The 20,099-nt window shown below is 37.3% G+C and overlaps 1 protein-coding gene across 3 annotated transcripts in view; it reads left to right on the forward strand.

Annotated features, from left to right (window-relative positions):
• Positions 1 to 490: 490 nt before the first annotated feature.
• The window catches only part of PheRS-m (Phenylalanyl-tRNA synthetase, mitochondrial), a 66,294-nt gene continuing 46,685 nt past the window's right edge, over positions 491 to 20,099 (forward strand). For 2 of the 3 annotated variants that reach the window (XM_076187343.1, XM_076187346.1), the window contains exons 1-3: positions 645 to 733; positions 2,703 to 2,815; positions 9,785 to 10,114. In XM_076187343.1, coding sequence (XP_076043458.1) covers positions 2,705 to 2,815; positions 9,785 to 10,114 — 441 coding nt within the window. In that variant the 5' untranslated portion in view covers positions 645 to 733; positions 2,703 to 2,704. Of the gene's footprint in view, positions 510 to 644; positions 734 to 2,702; positions 2,816 to 9,784; positions 10,115 to 20,099 lie in introns of those variants that run through there. The other variant, XM_076187345.1, reaches the window with a different exon arrangement.

The following is a 20,099-nucleotide window of genomic DNA, read 5'->3' on the forward strand; positions in this document are numbered from 1 at the left end:
AGCTCTCCGAAGCGTCCCATAAGATGACCCGTCCGTATATAAAATATCCTGTTACATTTGAGTTGTTAGCTTTGTGATCAAGACCCTGCGGGTCGAAACGTTAAGGCGTGAAATTCTCCCATTACTCCTCGTCTACTTCTTTCACCTTTAATCTTATATGTATATATATATATATATATATATATATATATATATATATATATATATATATATATATATATATATATATATATATATGTATGTATATCGTGAACCTTTAGCTGCACAGGTGGACTTCCCTCACCTGATTGAAACATCCTGACAACAGCAAAAACAAATGTTCAAGAGCAGTGACAGGGTCATTTGTGATAGAAGTAAACCTATTTACTTCGGAACAGTCGTCCCTCGGTTGGATGTTATATTCTAACAACATCTAGACCAAATGCAAGTCGTTTAACATCATTTAAATAACCAAAACAAGGCTGAATAATTTTATGGATGAAAGTGTGAACAGTGAGAGCGGCTTGGCAGTAAGACCTCGATAGTTTAATTGGCTTTTGTCGTCCCAGTTAGGCTATTGTTACTTTATATTATGTTATGTTAGTGTCACTGCAAACTTGCTCAGGAACCAGCCCTCAATAGTCCAACAGTATTCAGTTAATTATACGACATTTCTTAAGTTCAACATTTTGTTTGTTTACATGTTGAACTAAGCAGCCAGCGGCTCCGGCCAGCTACAACAGTGGAGAAAAGAGTGATATAAATGAAACTTTTTTTATTTATCTTTTTAATTTATGATGTTATTGTCATGGTCTAGGGGTGAACTTAACAAGAGTTTCACTGTCATATCCTGACTTCCAGTAGCCTGTTGTCAATAAAACCATAAATCAATTCATTCCATTCAAAGATTAAGTCTAAGAGTTAAATGGGAGAGCACTCATCATTGTTACTGTAATTGTTTCATTAACTCAACTTGCATGATTATTGTATTGCTAGGCAAAGGGATATTTTCACTAACCTATATACAACTACAAGGCATACAAGGGCCACAGATTAATACAGAACCACAAGTTATAGCATTTTTTTTCTATTGAAAGTTATTTTAGTAGAAATAGACGGTCTCACTAAACGCCGACCAAAACCACACAATGACGGTTTTTGCTCAAATGCATAATCTATATATAAAAATAGCATGTGGTTGCATTATTTAACCTATTTTCTTTAAAATGTGTGATTTCCATGTAAAATCAAAGAGAAGTTACGTTTTTATCCTCTGCAAAATTACCAACCGGCAACCAACGCCGACCAAACCCAAACAATGATGGCTTTTGCTCAAATGTATAATTTTAAATAAAAATTAGCATATGGTTGCATTATCTGACCTATTTTCTTTACAATGTGTGATTTCCATGTAAAATCATCAAAGAGAAGTTACGTTTTTATCCTCTGCAAAATTACCGTCGACCAAAAGCGACCAAAACCACACTATGACGGTTTTTGCCGAAATGCACAATTTATATATAAAAAATAGCATATGGTTGCATTATTTGACCTATTTTCTTTAAAATGTGTGATTTCCATGTAAAATGATCAAAGAGAAGTTACGTTTTTGTTAGTTGACCAAAAGCCGTCATTGTTTGGGTTTGGTCGGCGTTGGTTGCCGGTTGGTAATTTTGCAGAGCATAAAAACGTAACTTCTCTTTGATGATTTTACATGGAAATCACACATTTTAAAGAAAATAGGTCAAATAATGCAACCACATGCTATTTTTATATATAGATTATGCATTTGAGCAAAAACCATCATTGTGTGGTTTTGGTCGGCTTCAGTCGGCGTTGGTCGACTTTGGTCGGCGTTTAGTGAGACCCGAAATAGATATTTGTAAGTGTAATCATCGCAGTATAGTATATTCAGCTCCTGTGGTGGGTTATGGCAAACTATCTGTCACAGCATTATGTTATGTCAATGGCCTTCATTCACCCCTCCTACACATGGCACCTATCACCACCAGAGGCATTGGCAGGCATATCTGCAGGTCCATAAATAGCCAAATCATACCTAATGGTTTATTTTTTTGTCAGTTGTAATTGCATCTACTTTAACTTTTAAAGAAAGGCATGCTTTTTTGTATATATATATATATATATATATATATATATATAATGGGATGCTGATGAAGTTCTGCTTTTTAATTTTGTCAGTTAAAGGTCATTTGAAATCAGATGATATTGATGGTGATAATCTCATTATTATTTACCATATATCTCTTAAAGAAAAAAGTGAAATCTTGCATGCATGCAGGAAAGTAAAATGCATAGGCCATTTTATCTTGCAAATGATTTATACTTCAATCATTTTTGTACAGGAATGAGTCACCCATAAATCATTAAATGTATTGGAAGTAATTCAGTCTTTCCTCTGTGTATGTGTATGTTTGAGCTAATGTATATATTTTTGCAGTTGTGTGTTTCTCTTTTTGTATTGATTCTGTATGTAGTGATGCATAGTTAAATTGCTGTGAATTATATATATGGTATAATTCTCATGGAACATGTATTATGAATTATTATTCACATTATTGGTATTGGAATTGAAATAAATTTGTTCTCATTCTTTTGAGAATGAGGGTCATTGTATTCATTTGATGTATGTAAATATATTTAAAAACTCAAAATGTTAAAGATGATTGACACTGAGAGAGTACTTCTTTACTGAATTCCAGTAATGGGTCTACAGAGGTTCACCAGTGGTACAGTAAGATATCAAAGTCATTGGAATGCCATACAGCTTTTTAGAAGAATCTCTACATCCACAGTTACATGTTCTGATAACAAGGTAATGCTTAGTCAGACAGATGATAGGTAATGTACAGGATAATGTTGATAATTAGTGAGGGATATAGATAATAGCATTAGAGCTTCTAATATTTTCTGTCTTTTATTTCAAGACTACAATCTTTGAAAAATCTAATATAAGATACTATGGAAATACTTAATCTCAGTACTGATGAATGGTGAGACAAATGATGAGTACCTGCATATGTTGGTCTTGCAAGATGTATGTTGGAGAGAATCATCTCTGCCACTCATCTTCAGAACTCATCAACATTATCACCTCTATCTGTAGGTCCAGCCCCAAGGGGCAGACACTTGGTTCTCCAGCTGGGTTTAAAAAATTCTCTGTCAACTTCAACTGTATTTCAGCTCTCCTTATGTATTTACCTAGTTGTATTTTGCAGAAGAGCAGTGCTCGTAGTGACCCGCAGTTGTATCTTTCTGCATCCAGTTCTTTCTTAAAATCATGTATACTTTTAGCACTCACTGTTTTCTCTTTCAATTTGTTCCATGTATCCATTACTTTGTGTGGAAAGCTGTTCTTTTTCAGATCTCTTCTGTAACTGTCTTTCTTAAGTTTCTTCTCATGTCCTTTTGTATTTCTTCTGTCCCATTTAAGTAGGTCATCCCTATCAAGGATTTCCATCCCTCTCATAATTCTATAGATGGTTATCAAATTGCCTCTTTCTCTTCTTTGTTCCAGAATTGATAAGTTAAGTTTGCCCAATCTTTGTTCATATGTCAACTTGCTAAGTGATGGATCTTTGTCATTGCTCTTTGAATTTTTTTTTTTTTTTTTAATATATATATATATATATATATATATATATATATATACTAGGTGTCCATAGTGATGCTGGATATTACAAAGGATTACAAAGGCAGAGCATGCAGACAGGAGACCTTTTGGTCCATATCCAGGTCAGATGCAAAAATAATTAAATAGATAAATAAATGATTACATAGAAACTATAATAATGTAAATAATAAATAAAATACATAAATAAATGCATAGGTATAGTTAAATAATAAACAGGTGAATAGTAAATAATAATAAATTGACATATAACTAATAATAAATGAGAATGAAGCAAATAATAATAAACAAACAGACAAATGATAACAAAACAAGTAAATAATATAAAATAAATGACAGTCATTACAGCATCTTGCTTAGGTGTTTATTTAAATGATTCTTAAAGCTTCAAACTGAGCTACATTGCACTGCCTCTGCAGGAAGTTTATTCCATTCATTAACTACACAGTTGGCAAAGTTGTTTCTATCCACTTCCAAAATAAATCTATTTCCAGACCGTTTAAAACCGTTGTTTCTTGTCGGATTCTCATTCAATATGAAAATGTTGTCACTTTTGCTGTTGTCAATTCCCTTTAGAATCTTAAAGACCTGTATCAAGTCACCTCGGAGTCTTTGCTTTTTTAAGGAAAACAGATTCATATGTTTAGTTGATTTTTGTATGATTTATTATTTTTTATATTTGGAATAAGTTTTGTGGTTCGCTGTTGTACTTTTTCCAATCTGTCAATGTTCAATGTCTTTGATAAGATTCGGTGACCATGCAGAAACAGCATATTCCAAATGTGGACGAACTAAAGATTTATATAGCTTGTAAATGAGTGATGGACTTTTGAAGTCAAAAGATTGTGCAGTCAATCCTAGAATCTTATTTGCTTTCCCAGAGGCTGAAATACACTGCTTAGATGGTTTGAGATCATTACTGATAATTATGCTGCAATCCTTTTCAATATCCACTTTTGTTAATAATTTTCCAAATAACTTGTAATCGTACTTACTGTTATTTTTACCTATGTGCATTACCTTGCATTTACTTTTGTTGAATTTCATTAACCACTTTTCAGACGGTTGCTGTAATTTATCTAAATCTTCTTGAATATCTAATTGGTTTAAGTGATCATTTGCCATTCCACACAGTTTTGTATTATCAGCAAATTTGGAAACAGTAAATTTTAGTCCGTGGTCTATATAATTTATATATACTATGAATAGAAGTGGCACAAGAACGGAACACTGAGGAACTCCACTCATCACATTTTTCCATCCAGAACTTTTTCCATTTAAAACAACTCTCTATTTTCAATCATTCAACCAATTACTAGTCCAACTTAATAGGCTACCACTTATTCCATGGGGGATGATATCAAAAGCTTTTGGAAAGTCTAGATATATTAAATCAATATTATTTCTTTTGTCATAATTAGAGATAACTGCATAGTCGAATTCAAGTAAGTCATGCAAGAACATTTCCATCTGAAACCATGCTGGCTATCATTTATCAAACAGTTACTTTCTATATGATGTTTGATAGCATCTCTGATGATAGTTTCCATCATTTTTCCTACAGTTGAAGTCAAACTTATAGGCCTGTAGTTATTTGGCTTCTTTCTGTCACCTTTTTTGAATATGGGAGTAACGTTAGCTAATTTTCATTCTCATGGGACATCTCCAGATATGATGGATTTCTTGAAAATAATTTCTAATGGAACAACAATCTCATTTTTCATTTCCTTTAAGATTCTTGGATGCCAACTGTCAGGCCCTGGTGTTTTATTAACATTGAGTTTCTCTGTACACCTTTTCATTTTTTCTTTTTTTATATTTACTATAGTATGTTTACCCAAGACTTTTCAAAGGTTTCAGTTTGGAGTTCACTTTGAGGTTTTTTGTGTACGAATACTGAGCTAAAATAATTGTTTAAAATATCACACATTCCTTCATTTGAATATTGAATTTGACCGTCATCAGATAATAGTGGACCAATGTGATTCCTAACAACCTTTTTATCTCTAATGTAACTATAGAATTCTTTGGGATTCCCTTTGGACTTATCAGCAATATTCATTTCGTATTGTCATTTTCTCTGTATTAATACATAACTTTGATAACCATTAGATGCACCCAAGCACTTATATTTCTTATAAGCCTGTCTATTTTTAGCAATACTTTTTTCAGTTTCTTTATTAAGCCATTTTGGGCAAGTCTGATTTGGGGGACATCAGTCCTTAAAAGGAATGTAAGTACCGTATATAAGACGACCTTTGTATAAGACGAGATACAAAATTAGAGCAATTTTTAAGAATTTATCTCATATAGGTAGTATAAGACAACTGCTAAATTACAAAAGCATCAGTGTATGAAACCTACCGTACAAAAATAATTGTTTTGATTACGTTTATCAGCTGTTTTTTCCGCTTTTTCTCTTTTCTTTCTCATTACTTAACTGTATCCTTATACCAGATAAATTACTTACTCTATCCTTATAAATTCAAAATAAATGAAATAAAGCAAATCATGTATCATGATTTTCTGAAAACACACATCAACTAACTAACAAAAATGATTTGTTTACGTTCCTGGTTCATTCCTGGTTCAACTACTGTAATATATTTTTTTATTGATAAACGTTTTATGTACTGTAATCCAAAATTGTTATTTTCAGTCTTAAAAATTACTGAAAAGTTAGCGAAAGAAAAAGGTTGCTATGAACGCAACCAGTGCTCGATGTTTACATTTTTTCAGCTGTGTTAAATGTGTTTACATAGAGTAGTTAAAAGTACCGTAATTTCATTAATATAGAATTATTCCTCGAATTTATTAACAATTGCCATTTACTATAAAGATATGCCAATAATATACAGGTAAACGTCGACTTACGATGGCATTAGGTTTCGATAGAGCCATCGTAAGACGATCTCATCGTAAGTCGATCCCCACTCTGTTCCGTGGTCACTGTACCTAGCCTACCTGTATATTAACCACCAGAGATACTGAATATAGCCTATTAAACATGTACAGTAGTTTATTTAATTATTTTTATCCTTTTTACCATATTCAAACACTATAATATGTATTTTCAGTATGGGACTTAAATCTCGCGGGCAGCAGCCAATGCCAGCCGTACGACGTGACGTAATAATACTCGCATCATAAAATATAGTCACCGCTTATATCGATCGTTCTCTCTTTCACTCGCGAATTTTGAAAACCACAGAGAATGGGATTTAGGGCACATTTGAGAGAATGTAAAAACACAGGGGCGACTACAATAAATATAATCAAGACGCCGATATGGCAGCGTCGCGAATCCACTTGCTCCTCATGACGCCTACGTGTGCGGCACCGTATGGAAGGGGTTAAATTATCATATCGTCGTCCTCATCGTCGTCATCGTAAAGTCGAACAATCGTAAGTCGCGGCCATCGTAAGTCGACGTTTACCTGTATAAGGTAAATATGGTTTAATTACCTTTATTACCAGTTATCATAATGTGAATCATTTTGAATCATTTCCTGTGTATCGGTGGTTATCAGTAGGCTAGCCTACCAAGTCATCTCACATAGAATTCAAGGTCTGATTTTTATAATGGTAGTATAAGACGACCCCCAATTTTATGGGGTGAATTTTTGGATTTTAGGGTCGTCTTATACGTGTAAATATATGGTATGAATCATCTTAGTAAGCATATTTTGAAATATTTCCCACATCTGATCTACATGTCTTTCACTTAATTTTGCCTCCCAATCTGTAAGCTGAAGCTCCTGACATAGTCCTATGAATTGAGCTTTACTGAAATCAGGTATTTTAGAAACACAAGTATCTATTCTAAAAAAAATTTAGTAGTTTGAATCTAAGTTGGGATCTCTATTTGTAATAGTTTCACTGACTTCTACATCGGTTATCATGCTTTCGCAGCTAGTGATCAATAGATCGAGTAAGTTTCCATGTCTTGTGGGCTCTTTTACATGCTGAATTAAGTAAATGTCACTGAGAAAATCAATCAAGGGACTACCTATATTGCCATGTTCAAGGGTCATCCAATCAATGTCAATAAAATTGAAATCACCCATTATCAATAAGTCCTGGTTGCAGAAACTAGACAGTTCTTGAAACAGTTTGTCGTCTGCTAATGATAATGTCTTTGGCCTATATATTACACCTACATTAATTTTTTGTCCATTTGTTTGGGTTAATTCTACCCACAAACTATCATATGCATCCTGTTTCACTTTCTCTAAAACACAAGCATGGACATTGCTTTTAATGTACAATAGAACACCCCTACTTTATGGTTTCTATCCTGATGAAAGTGTTTAAATCCCGTAAAATTAAATTCAGCTTCAAACTCTTTACCATTTAACCATGTCATATTGAGATTTTCGCTTTTGACATACGCCTGTATTTCTTAGAATTTGTTCCTAATATTACGGGCATTAAAGTACATGTTTTAAGAAACTCGTGATTATTTCTTTTTGACACGTTTTGAGTTTCAATATCATGCCTTACATTATAATTTTGTTCTTTATTGACACCTTTCTCTATATTGATATTTGGTCCCCCCACCGTCACCGCATTTTACACCGGCCTCTCGTTGTTCATTGACATTCTGTCCGGCATCCCTTCCTAAAATTATAATTTGTCCTCCAGTGACATTATATCCTAACATGATATTTTGTCCTCCACTATCATTACATCTCATCATGATCTTTTGTTCTCCACTGTCATTACATCCCATCATGATATTTTGTCCTTCATTGACATTCTGTCCAGCATCCCTTCCTAAAATTATATTTTGTCCTCCACTAATTTTGGTCTTACCAGTGCAACCAGTGTCCTCTTTACCATTTCCTCATCCATGTAATCAAAGGCCACTTTCATTGATCTTATTAAATTGTAAGTTTCTCCAACTATTTTGTTTGCATGTTTGTCTGGTGTCATGTTGTTGGAGATAATTACTCCAAGGTCTCTTTCTGAGTTTACTTTTGTAACTTTCTTTGTACTAATTTTGTATTGACCCAATATTCTATTTTTGCTTTTTCCAAATTCCATTATACTACATTTTTTAATGCTGAAATTCACTTCGTTCTTTATACTCCATTTCCAGACTTTGTCCAGGTCTTCTTGAAAAGATTTGCAATCCTCTTCTGTACTTACTCTCTTCGATAGTTTCGCATCATCTGCAAAGAAGTTCATATAACATTCAATGCCTTCATCCATGTCGTTTATATAAACAGCAAACATTATCAGAGCCTTGGGGGACTCCGCTTATCATATTTACCCAATTTGAGTTCTTTTCTCTAAGTACCACTCTCATTTTTCTTCTGTCAAAAAGTCTTTCATCCATTCCAATAATTTTCCTTGTATTCCACTTATTGTTTCAGTTTTTCTTAGTAGCTTTTTGTGTGGTACTTTGTCAAAAGCCTTTGTAAGTCCAAGAAGGCACAGTCTACCCAACCATCTCTTTCTTGTATTATTTCTATTAATCTTGAGTAAAAGCATATTAAGTTTGTTGTACATGATCTTCCACTCCTGAATCCAAATTGATTGGGGTTTAGTATGTTGTTCTCTTCCAAGTGTTTAGTCCATGTGAGTAAGGAGAGCTGACAACAGGCAAATACTCCCCTCCCTCTACAACACACAACATCCAAAGTATCTTTCCAGAGAGATCTGTGTGTGGGCCAGCCATTGTGTAGCTACAGGTTTCCAGTTAGTGGAACTTGAGGCAACAATTATTATAATTAGTGGATGGTATCCAAATGAATGTTTCAAAAATTAATTTTGTTTTCCTGTTTCACTAGAAAAAATATTATTGAAGTGATAATGGTGTTTCAGGTGTAAACTTGCTTGTTTGTGGAATTTGTTGCAGTATTTTGATTTGTACATGTAATGATACAAATTTTTATTGTATTTTGATTTGTATTTGTAGAGATAATAATTTTTATTGTTGCCACAAGTTTTTTTGCTACCTCCTTTGTAAAGAGGAAAAAGCCTTTGGTATATGTATGTATGCCTCAAGTTTCACTGGCTGGAAACCTACAGCTTCACTGTCCATCCTGCAGGACCACCAGTAGCAGGTACCCATCATTGGTCTTAGATTTACATTTTATGCAATGATATGAAAGGGTATGATAAACATTTTTCAATATTTTCTTTCAGATAAATATAGGAGGAAAAGAATATGAAAAGGATCATATGACAAACATAACACCTCGCATATTATCACATATAGGATGGAATTTGCATTCCAGGAAGTATCATCCTCTTTGTCACATACGACAACGTATAGTAAACTATATGTATGACCGTTTTCTAAACCCAAGAGGTAATCCACTGTTCTCTGTGTTTGATTCCATCAATCCAGTGGTAACGGTAGATCAGAATTTTGATTCTCTACTTATTCCAAAGGACCATATTAGCAGAAAGAAAAGTGATAACTATTATGTGAACCAGAACACTTTACTTCGGGCACACACGAGTGCACACCAAGTAAGTTGAACCAGGTGTCACATGCAAGCTTGGGATTTGTTCTGAAATGATCACATAGTATTTGTCATATTCTCAAGTCATGCTGGAAATGATATAGAACTTAAACAGTAGATTTTCAATAATATTTTTCTTCACCCTTATCAGGGAGGTAACCAGCTAAAGCATCCATCCACCACCTATTGTATCCCTGTCATCAATAGCAATATACACAATTTATATCTCAAGCTGATATGCCAATATCCACAAAGCAAGATGGCTAGGCATGGGAAAGAGACATCCCCACCCCCCTCATTACCACCAATTCAGTCTCAGTAATAGATGTTTCCATTGGATATTTCCTCCCTGAATATATGGAAACTGTCCTTAGTAATCAATATTATCACTATCATTACTGTTCATTCACTCATCTTTACATATCATATACAGATGTATATGAATAATGTATGCCCAAAAATGGAATTCAGCAAAGTGACTTGAAACATTATACCACCATTGATGTGTTCAAGAATAACCACAATTGCTAATTGGGAAAATGTTAATGTTTACTATAATCTGATGTTTTAATTAGGGCTTTATACTGATTGAAAAGTGTGTCAAAGGTCATCCAGCTGTATTATCATGATGAATTATTGTACATGCCTATTTACCTAGTTGTATTATAAGGGAAGGGTAGCTATGCTCGTTTTTGTATCTTGCAAGATAAAGTTTGTTCTTAAATTCTTGTATTGTGTTTGCACACACTATACTACCTCAGTAGTGCTTGGTTCCTTTCCTCAATGTCTACTCTTTCCCTGTACTTTTCTTTCATTTTCACATTTGAAACAGTCCATCACCACTGTTATTACCCTCTTCAAGAGCTGATCCCAATGTACTCAGAATACTTCTGTATAGAAGTGTGGTTTCCTCAGTACTTTTGGCTGTACCTGCCTTTGCCTTTATTGACTTTTTCTTAATTTCCCAAAGTATTTAGTGTTCTATATATATTAGAACACTAAACACTCTGGGAAATTAAGATTGTGGGCATGTGCCTTTTGACTTGACTACTTACTTTATAATGGGGAAAAAGCCCTTGATATGTAGATAGATGGATAGTTTAGTGCTCTGGCTAATTTTGTAGCTTCCAGCATTCTTTTCTCCATATCTTGTCCATGAGTGCTTTTGACATTGTATCTACTACAAAATACCTAGAAACCATAATCTACACCATTCACTGTTCATGGTCCTATTTGATTATGTTCCAATTCCTACCAGAATTATGTCTATATGACCAGATTTTTTTAATACACCAAAATAACTTACTTTATGCATTTGTAATTACTTGCTTTCAAGTTGTGATTGTATGTATGTATTTGTCTACCTATCTGTATACCAAGGGTTTCTTCCCCCAAGGGAGATAGCCAGTCAAGGCACACACCACTTCCACCCATTCCACTCCCATCCACCACACTTGTTACCCTCTTCTTTTAGTTCCACTGTCCTTGCATTTGCCTCTCATACCACTCCATCCATGTATAAATTGAACAGCCAGGGTGACATAACACATCCCTAATGAAGTCCCACCTTTACCTCAAACCACTCACTCTCTCCATTTTTAATCTTAATACAAGCTTTACTAATCTCGTAAAAACTCTTGACTGCTCTTAACAGCTTTCCTCCTATCCCATATATATACAAAATCTCCCACAGTGCCTTCCTGTCTACCCTGTCATAAGTCTTTTCCAGATCCATAAAAACTCCAAAAACATTCTTATCTTTCCCTATAGCTTTTTCACATATCTATCTTACCACAAAAATCTAATCTATGCAACCCCTACCTGTCCTAAACCCACAAAGTTCCTTTATTTCTAATTCTGTCTAATTTCTTTATATTCTTTATTTTATTTATTTATTTATTTTTTTTTTTTTTGTGCTGGGTGTCTAGTGGTGTCGCAGCATACTCCAATCTTGGTCTTATCAGTGTGACTAATATTTTATGTTACCATTACTTCATCCAAGTAATTAAAAGCCACCTTTATTGATCTTAGTAAATTGTAGGTTTCTTCCACTATTTTGTTTATATGCTTGTCTGGTGACATATTTTTACTAATTATTCCTGAGTCCTTTTCGGAGCTAACTTTTTTTACTTCCTTTGTACCAGTTTTATATTGTCCTGATATATATATATATATATATATATTTGTTTTTTATGTTGAAGTTCACTTATATATATATATATGTATATATATATATATATATATATATATATATATATATATACATATATATGTTGTTTTGTTTTTTTTCCTATGTTGAAGTTCACTTCCCACTTTTAGCTCCATTCCCAAATTTTGTCCAGGTCTCTCTGTAGTGATTCACAGTCTTTTTCTGTACTTTCTTTAGTAGTTTTGCATCATCTGCAAAGAAGTTCATATAACATTCTACACCTTCATCCATGTCATTTATATATATAGCAAACATTATTGGAGCTAATACAGAACCTTGTGGGACTCCTCTTATCGTTTCTTCCCAGGTTGAGTTTATATCTCCAAATACCACCCTCATTTTTCTCCCATGCAAGAATTCTTCCATCCATTTCAATCAGTTTCCTTGTACACCTCTTGTTATTTCGAGTTTTCTTTAATAGCTTTTTGTGTGGTACTTTATCAAATCATACATACATACATATACCAAGGCTTTTTCCCCCTTCCAAGGGAGGTAGCCAAAAAGGGAAAGGCACAAAAACACTCCCACCCATTACATCCCCAAATACACTCCACACCCCTCCCACCCTTCCTCTCATCTGAGCACCTCCTGGATGACAGGTCATCCCTGCACCCTGCCCACCGCCCTGGGTCAGAAGCAGTGTCACAAGACACAGTACATCCACAGCAAGGCCGCTTCATTTAATCGGCGACCCCCCTCTCCGTCCCCCTTTGCATATAAGGCGAGGACGGGGAGAAATCCCTTCGGGCTGCGTCAAAATTTATTCACACATACTACCCCACCCCCCACCCCCCCACCCATTTCTCCTCATGCAGTCACAACATCATCCATATACAACCATTCTCCACTCACCTCTGTCTTCCGTCCTCTCCCTTCCTTCCTCAACAGACATTCCCCTCTTCCCCAAAGCCCCCTTCACCCCATCCATCCACCTCATCCTAGGACGTCCCCTCATGTTCACTCCCTCCACATCTGCCTTCCATACCTCTTTTACTAGTCTTTCTTCACTCATTCTTTCCATGTGTCCAAACCACCCTAATATTCTTTCATCAACCCTATCTCCCAAATCCTTTTTCACCCCTGTTCTCCTCCTCACCTCCTCATTTCTCACTCTATCCAGCCTAGTAACCCCCACCATACTTCTCAGACACCTCATCTCAAACACATTCAAACTCCTTCTCTCTTCTTCTCTTATGTTCCACGTTTCTGCCCCATACAGTGCTGTTGGCACAATCACTCCTTCATACAGTCTCCTCTTCGCATCCATTCCCAAATGTCTATTCCTCATTACACTCTTTAAACCACCAAGGCATTTACTCGCTTCTCTCAATCTACATTCTACCTCCACCTTCACTCCACCTTTTCCTGCTACACTTGCACCCAAGTATCTAAAACTATCCACTTCCTCCAGTCGCTCTCCCTTAATGTTCACTTCCAGTCTACTGCCACTTTCACCCCTTGTACATCTCATCACCTTACTTTTACCCACATTTATCTTTGGCTTTCTTCTATCACATACTCTCCCAAACTCTGCCACCATCTTCCTCAATCCCTCCTCTGACCCTGCCACAAGCGCAGTGTCATCCGCAAACAACAGCTGGCTCACCTCCCACTTTTCTCCATTTTCTTTAACCATCTCCAATCCCTGACTCACTACCCTAGCATTCACCTCTCGCACCACCCCATCCATGTATAAGTTCAACAGCCAGGGCGACATAACGCATCCTTGACGAAGTCCCACCTTTACTTCAAACCACTCACTCTCTCCATTTCTAATCCTAACACATGCTCTACTACTCTCATAAAAACTCTTGACAGCTCCCAAAAGCTTTCCTCCTATCCCATAAATCTGCATAACCTCCCACAGTGCCTTTCTGTCTACCCTATCATAAGCCTTTTCCAGATCCATAAAAGCCCAAAAAACATCCTTCCCCTTTCCTATAGCTTTCTCACATATCTGTCTTACCACAAAGATCTGATCTACACAACCTCTACCCGTCCTAAATCCACACTGTTCCTCACCAATTACTCCTTCTGTTCCTCTCCTAATCCTCTCAATTAAGATCCTCCCATAAGCCTTCCCTACTACACTCAACAGGCTAATCCCTCTGAAATTACTACATTCACACTTGTCCCCTTTTCCCTTGTAAAGAGGAACTATACAGGCACTACTCCAGTCCTCCGGTACTCTACCCTCTCTCCAGCAAACATTAAATAACCTCACCAACCAGTCCACCATCACTGAACCTCCCTTTTTCAGACATTCTGCATGACATGCATCCAGACCAGGTGCCTTACCTGCTTTCATTATCTTTACAACTGCCTTCACCTCATCCTTCCTTATTTCTCCTCCATTCTCCTCACTCATCACTCTCATTTTCTTCGCATTTCCCACTGCAGCTATCTTTCCTTCCCTATCCTCCTTCACATTCAGCAACTCCCTAAAATATTCTGCCCATCTTCCCCTCACTGCCATCTCTTCCATTATCATCTCTCCATCTGTACCTTTTACCTTTTCTTCCCTACTTGATTCGCCGCCTCTTCCTCTCTTAATTTCTTTCCAAAACATCTTTTTATTACTTTCAAAATTTTCTGTCATACTCCTACCCCATTTCACATCTGCTCTCCTCTTTGCCTCCTTTACCTTTAGCTTTACTTCTCTTTTCTTTTCTTTGTATGTCTCATATGACTCCCCTGTCCTCTTTTGTAACCAAACTGTGAATGCTCGCTTCTTCTCTTCTACAATCTTCTTTGTTTCCTCATCCCACCATTCACTACCCTTTCTTCTATTTCCCCCTGTCCTTCTTGTTCCACACACCATCCTTGCACACTTTGTGACTCCCTCCTTGAACCATCCCCATTCCTCCTCCACACCCATCTCTGTTCTATCCTTTACTCCCTCCCACTCCTCTTTTCGTACTCCTTCTCCTTTTCCTTTTCATTCAAGGAGTTCACTCTAAGAACCTCCCTACCTTTTGTCCCTTTCCTCCTTCTCCATCTATCCTCCACTCTCAGCTTACCTTCCACCAAAAAATTATCTGATATTCCCCCACCCTCTCCCCTTAGCACATGTACATCCTTAACTCTTCCTATCATAATCCTATTTACCACTACATAATCCATTAGTGCTCTATCTACCACCCTTCCCTCCACCACCCTCTCCCATGTGTACTTATGCTTGACTTTCTTCCGAAACACTGTATTTGCTATCATCAACTCTCTTTCTAGACACATTTCCACCATCAACTCTCCACTACGATTCTTTCCTGGAACTCCACACTTCCCAACCACTCCATCGATTGGACCATTTCCCACCCTAGCATTAAGGTCTCCCAGTATTATTACATTGACATTTCTTCCTAAACCCTCTATGCACTCATTTAAATCTATCCAAAAGGCCTCCCTTTCTTCCATGCTCTTCTCACTGCCCGGCCCATATGCACTTACAAAGACCCACATCTCCTTTCCCAGTTTCACCTTCATCCACATTATCCTTGAGGAAACCTCCTTCCACTCCACTACCCCTTTACCTATCTCCTCACTTACTAGAATAGCCACCCCTTCCCTCCCTCGCCCTCTCTTCACTCCTGATAACCTCCCACTTACACTCCCAAACTTACACTCACCCTTCCCTTTCAACTTAGTTTCACTCAAAGCCAACACATCCAACTTTCTTCTCACAAACATACTACCTATCTCTTCCCTTTTACTCTCATCTGTACCACATCCACGCACCTTAGGGTGCTGGCCCGAGGCCCTCCAGCACCCCTTATGCCTTTCCTTTTCTTTTTAGGAATCTGCCCCTTGGGGCTACAGGGAGAAGGATGCCTAGTCCCTCTCCCCGTCCCTTTCTTCTCGCCTCTTACGATCCAAGTGGGAAACTTGGTGGCAGTATTCTTTTCCCCCACCACAGGGAATTCCCCCATCACAGAAAGAGAATACTCAGAGAAATGGTACAGGACAGCAACAAGGGGTTGGGGGACAGCATAACGGAGGGACAGTCGTAGTATAAAAGTGTCATCATTTCTCTATGAACAGAATTTCTTCTATCATAGACAAAATGATGTGTGGCTCTGGTCCGTAGGGGCACCCCATATAGACCCTAAAGTATCGACTGCATGCTACTTTGCCACAATAACAAGCCGCCAATACCCCAGACGGGTATTTTGTAAATCCAGAAAAGCACAATTGTCCCTTTCTTGCATTATCTATTAAAGGGGTACACGACACCTGGAGGTCATTTTCTAAATTATTTAGAGTAAAGAGCTGAAACTTCTCAGGTAAATAGGTATCCATGTTGCCTACATTTTAGGTGAAACAGAATGATGTATGTACACATGTACATATACCAGTAGCGACATTTAAAAGTGCACAGCACCATAATACGTGTACCAATTTGTTTTATATTTTGGCTATGATTAGTCAGTAGGCACACCTAGGGCCGGTCATTGAGTAATTGAACAATTTCCCTTATGCTTTTGCATACAGGCATTTCAATTTTAATGTCCGGCAAAAATCGTGAAAAATAAAAAAAATTTGGTCTTGTTTCCATTATTACTCTGAACTCTTTCATCCTATTCAAAATATTCGAACGATCGGCCCTAGCAGTTACTAAAAGTAATATTCCCTGTAAGTTTCATCTAAATCTGATGTATTATAGATTTTTTATGATTAAAAAAAAGTAAAATAATATCGAACGGAGATATGGCAACTTGAAATATAAATATATCTGTACCTTGCTTATAGTTTCACCAATTTGACTGATTTTTTCATGGCTTAATTCTTATTATATAATGAGTAAGTACAGTAAAATTCATCAACATATTTTAATTATAAGTACTTTAAATACTGAAAAACTAAAGTATAAGTATATCACAGTAGTGATGACGCACAGACGACACCATCATATAATTTGCTTTTTTGCACCTTTGGCGGTTTCTTCATATGAAACCTCACTGCTGGGGGTCTTCAGGGTATCTAAATCATTGGAAAGAGGTTTATTTTCCAGCAGTGGGCGCCTTCTCTTTCCTCATCAGATTCCCCTCACCAATCTATGTTGGTAGGGCACCCCCTCCAGCATCATATGATGTCCCTTCTTCTCTCTTCTTCCTGTATAGCCTTGATCTTTTTCCTCTTGCTTTCTTCTTTGGATTTAATCTTCCTCTTTGAATTGTTTAGTCTAATGTTGTCCTTTACCTCTGTCACTGTCACAGAGGTGCAGGTGAGGGCGGTGGTGGAGTGAGAGGTGGTGAGGTCTTGGCTAGTCGTCTTTGACTGCTTGCCATCTTTAACTGCTGTTTTTTGTCATTGTGGATGTTCTTTTGTTCTTTTTGCTACCCATGATGACTGTACTAAAGAGTAATATGTACTAGCTAAAGTAATAGATTGCAATGAGAGCTCATGAGACATGCGCAATTACCCTTTTAGAGCTAGCCGGTAACTGACGCTTAGCTTCGCTCAAAGTTGGCAAAACTTCTCCCTCCACCTTCCTCCCTTCCCCTCCACCATCGTCCTGGCCGTTGAAGCACTGGGCGAGCATAAATTCAATCAAATTTCAACGTTATTCGATGCGCCTGAAGATCCTAAGTGGCACGCCTCCATCTAGTGTGGGTTGCGCCTTTAAACTCTGTCCCTTTAAACCTCACCCAAGACCTTTAAATTGCGCGCGGCTGGAAAATTATTTGTCGGGATTTATTTCTAAATGGTATACGAACATTTTGAACACAGTTTTGAAAAATGCCATATCTTGACCGAATTCACCCCCCCCCAGGTGTCGCGTACCCCCTTAACTTTGAATAAAACAAATCAAGTTTGTGGCACATGATCTTCCTTGTCTAAAACCAAATTGTTTTGGATTCAGTACATTGTTTTCTTCCAGATGTTTAATCCGTCTACTTTTGATAACTTTTTCACATATTTTAGCTATTGTGCTTGTAAGGGAGACTGGTCTATAGTTTGTTGGGTCTCCTTTATCTCCCCTTTTATATATTGGTACAGTATTTGTATTTTTCCAGTCTTGTGGTACCTTTCCTTCTTTGAGTGAACAATCTATTATCTTATATATTTTGTCCATTAGTTCATCTATACATTCTTTTAGTATCCAATTTGCAATTCCATCTATGCTGTGTGATTTTCTGACATCAAGGTTTATTTGGTCTCTGTCTAGGGTATTGGCTGCATGTTATTGTGGCAAAGTAGCATGCAGTTGATACTTTTGGTTCTATATAGGGGTGCCCCTATGGACCAGAGCCACATATCATTTTTGTCTGTGATAAAGGAAGACTCTGTTCATAGAGAAATGATGACACTTTTATTATAATATGACTGTCCCTCCGTTATGCTGTCCCCCAACCCCTTGTCACTGCCCTGTACCATTTCTCTGAATATTCATTGCCTTTTTTCGCCTACCCTGTGGTGGGGGATAGAATGCTGCCACCAAGTCTTCCCACTTGAGTTGTTGGAAGGGTCGTTTGCAACTTCCAAACTATGGGGTGAGTTCTCTCCTTTATTCAGGTCTGCCTAGTTCTAGTACAAAACATGGCTGGCAGGTCCGAAGAAGACTTCGGAGGTGCCAGATTTTCCTAGCTAATTACAAAAATGGGCGTGCCCGCAAGAAGGCAGCCAATTACATAATTAATTGTTATCAAAATGGGCGTGCCCACAAGAAGGGCAGCCAATAGAAGATCTTGGGGTCGTGAGCGCCGTAGACGCGAACTCTGACTCTGGCTGAGCGAGTTCTCATGTTGTTTGGTGATCTTGAAAGACGTATGGGGAAAGAGGTCACTAGGTGACCTCTGAGGTGTATGGTCCGCGCAGCTGTGGTCCACGTGATGAAAGAGTCGTTCTATTCGATGGGCCTCCTAGGGGGCTTCTCTTGGGTAAGGAGGCCCGTTGTTCCTTCGTTGGAGGTGAAAGAAATCGTCCGTGGGCTCTGCCTACAGAGTCATTAAAGGTGACATAAAACAGGATGGCGATAAGGACTAGGAACCCTGCTACCTGTAGCCCCATAGGGGATGTTCCTTAAAAAAAAAAAAAAAAAAAAAAAAAAGTAAAGGCATAAGAGGGTCTAGGAGTTTTCCAACAAGTACCTTAAGGTTTGGGTCTCTTAATGTGCATGGATGTGGTACAGATGAGAGTAAAAGGGAAGAGATATGCAGTATGTTTGTGAGAAGAAAGATGGATGTGTTGGCATTGAGTGAAACTAAATTGAAAGGGAGGGGCGAGCATAAGTAAAAGAGTGTAGTTGGGAGGTTCTGAGGAGTGAAGAGAAGACAAGGGAGAGAAGGGGTGGCTATACCATTAAGTGAAGAGATAGGTAAGCGTGTAGTGGAGTGGAAGGAAGTTTCTTCAAGGTTGATGTGGATGAAGGTGAAGCTGGGAAAGGAGATGTGGGTTTTTGTAAGTGCATATGGGCCTGGTAGTGACAAGAGCATAGAGGAAAGGGAAGCATTTTGGTTAGATTTAAATGAGTGCATAGAGAGATTAGGGAGAAATGTCAATGTAGTTGTATTGGGAGACCTTAATGCTAGGATAGGAAATGAACCACTAGATGGAGTGATTGGGAAGTATGGAGTTCCAGGTAAAACTTGTAGTGGAGAATTGATGGTGGAGATATGTCTCGAAAGAGATTGATGATAGCAGATACAGTGTTTTGGAATAAAGTCAAGCATAAGTACACATGGGAGAGTGTAGTGGATGGAAGGGTGGCAGATAGAGTGTTAATGGACTATATAGTGGTGACCTTGAGTATGGTAGGAAGAGTTAAGGATGTACCTTACATGTT

Source organism: Oratosquilla oratoria, chromosome 6 (assembly GCF_046742065.1).
Source record: "Oratosquilla oratoria isolate Oo_2021 chromosome 6, ASM4674206v1, whole genome shotgun sequence".
NCBI lineage: Eukaryota > Metazoa > Arthropoda > Malacostraca > Stomatopoda > Squillidae > Oratosquilla > Oratosquilla oratoria.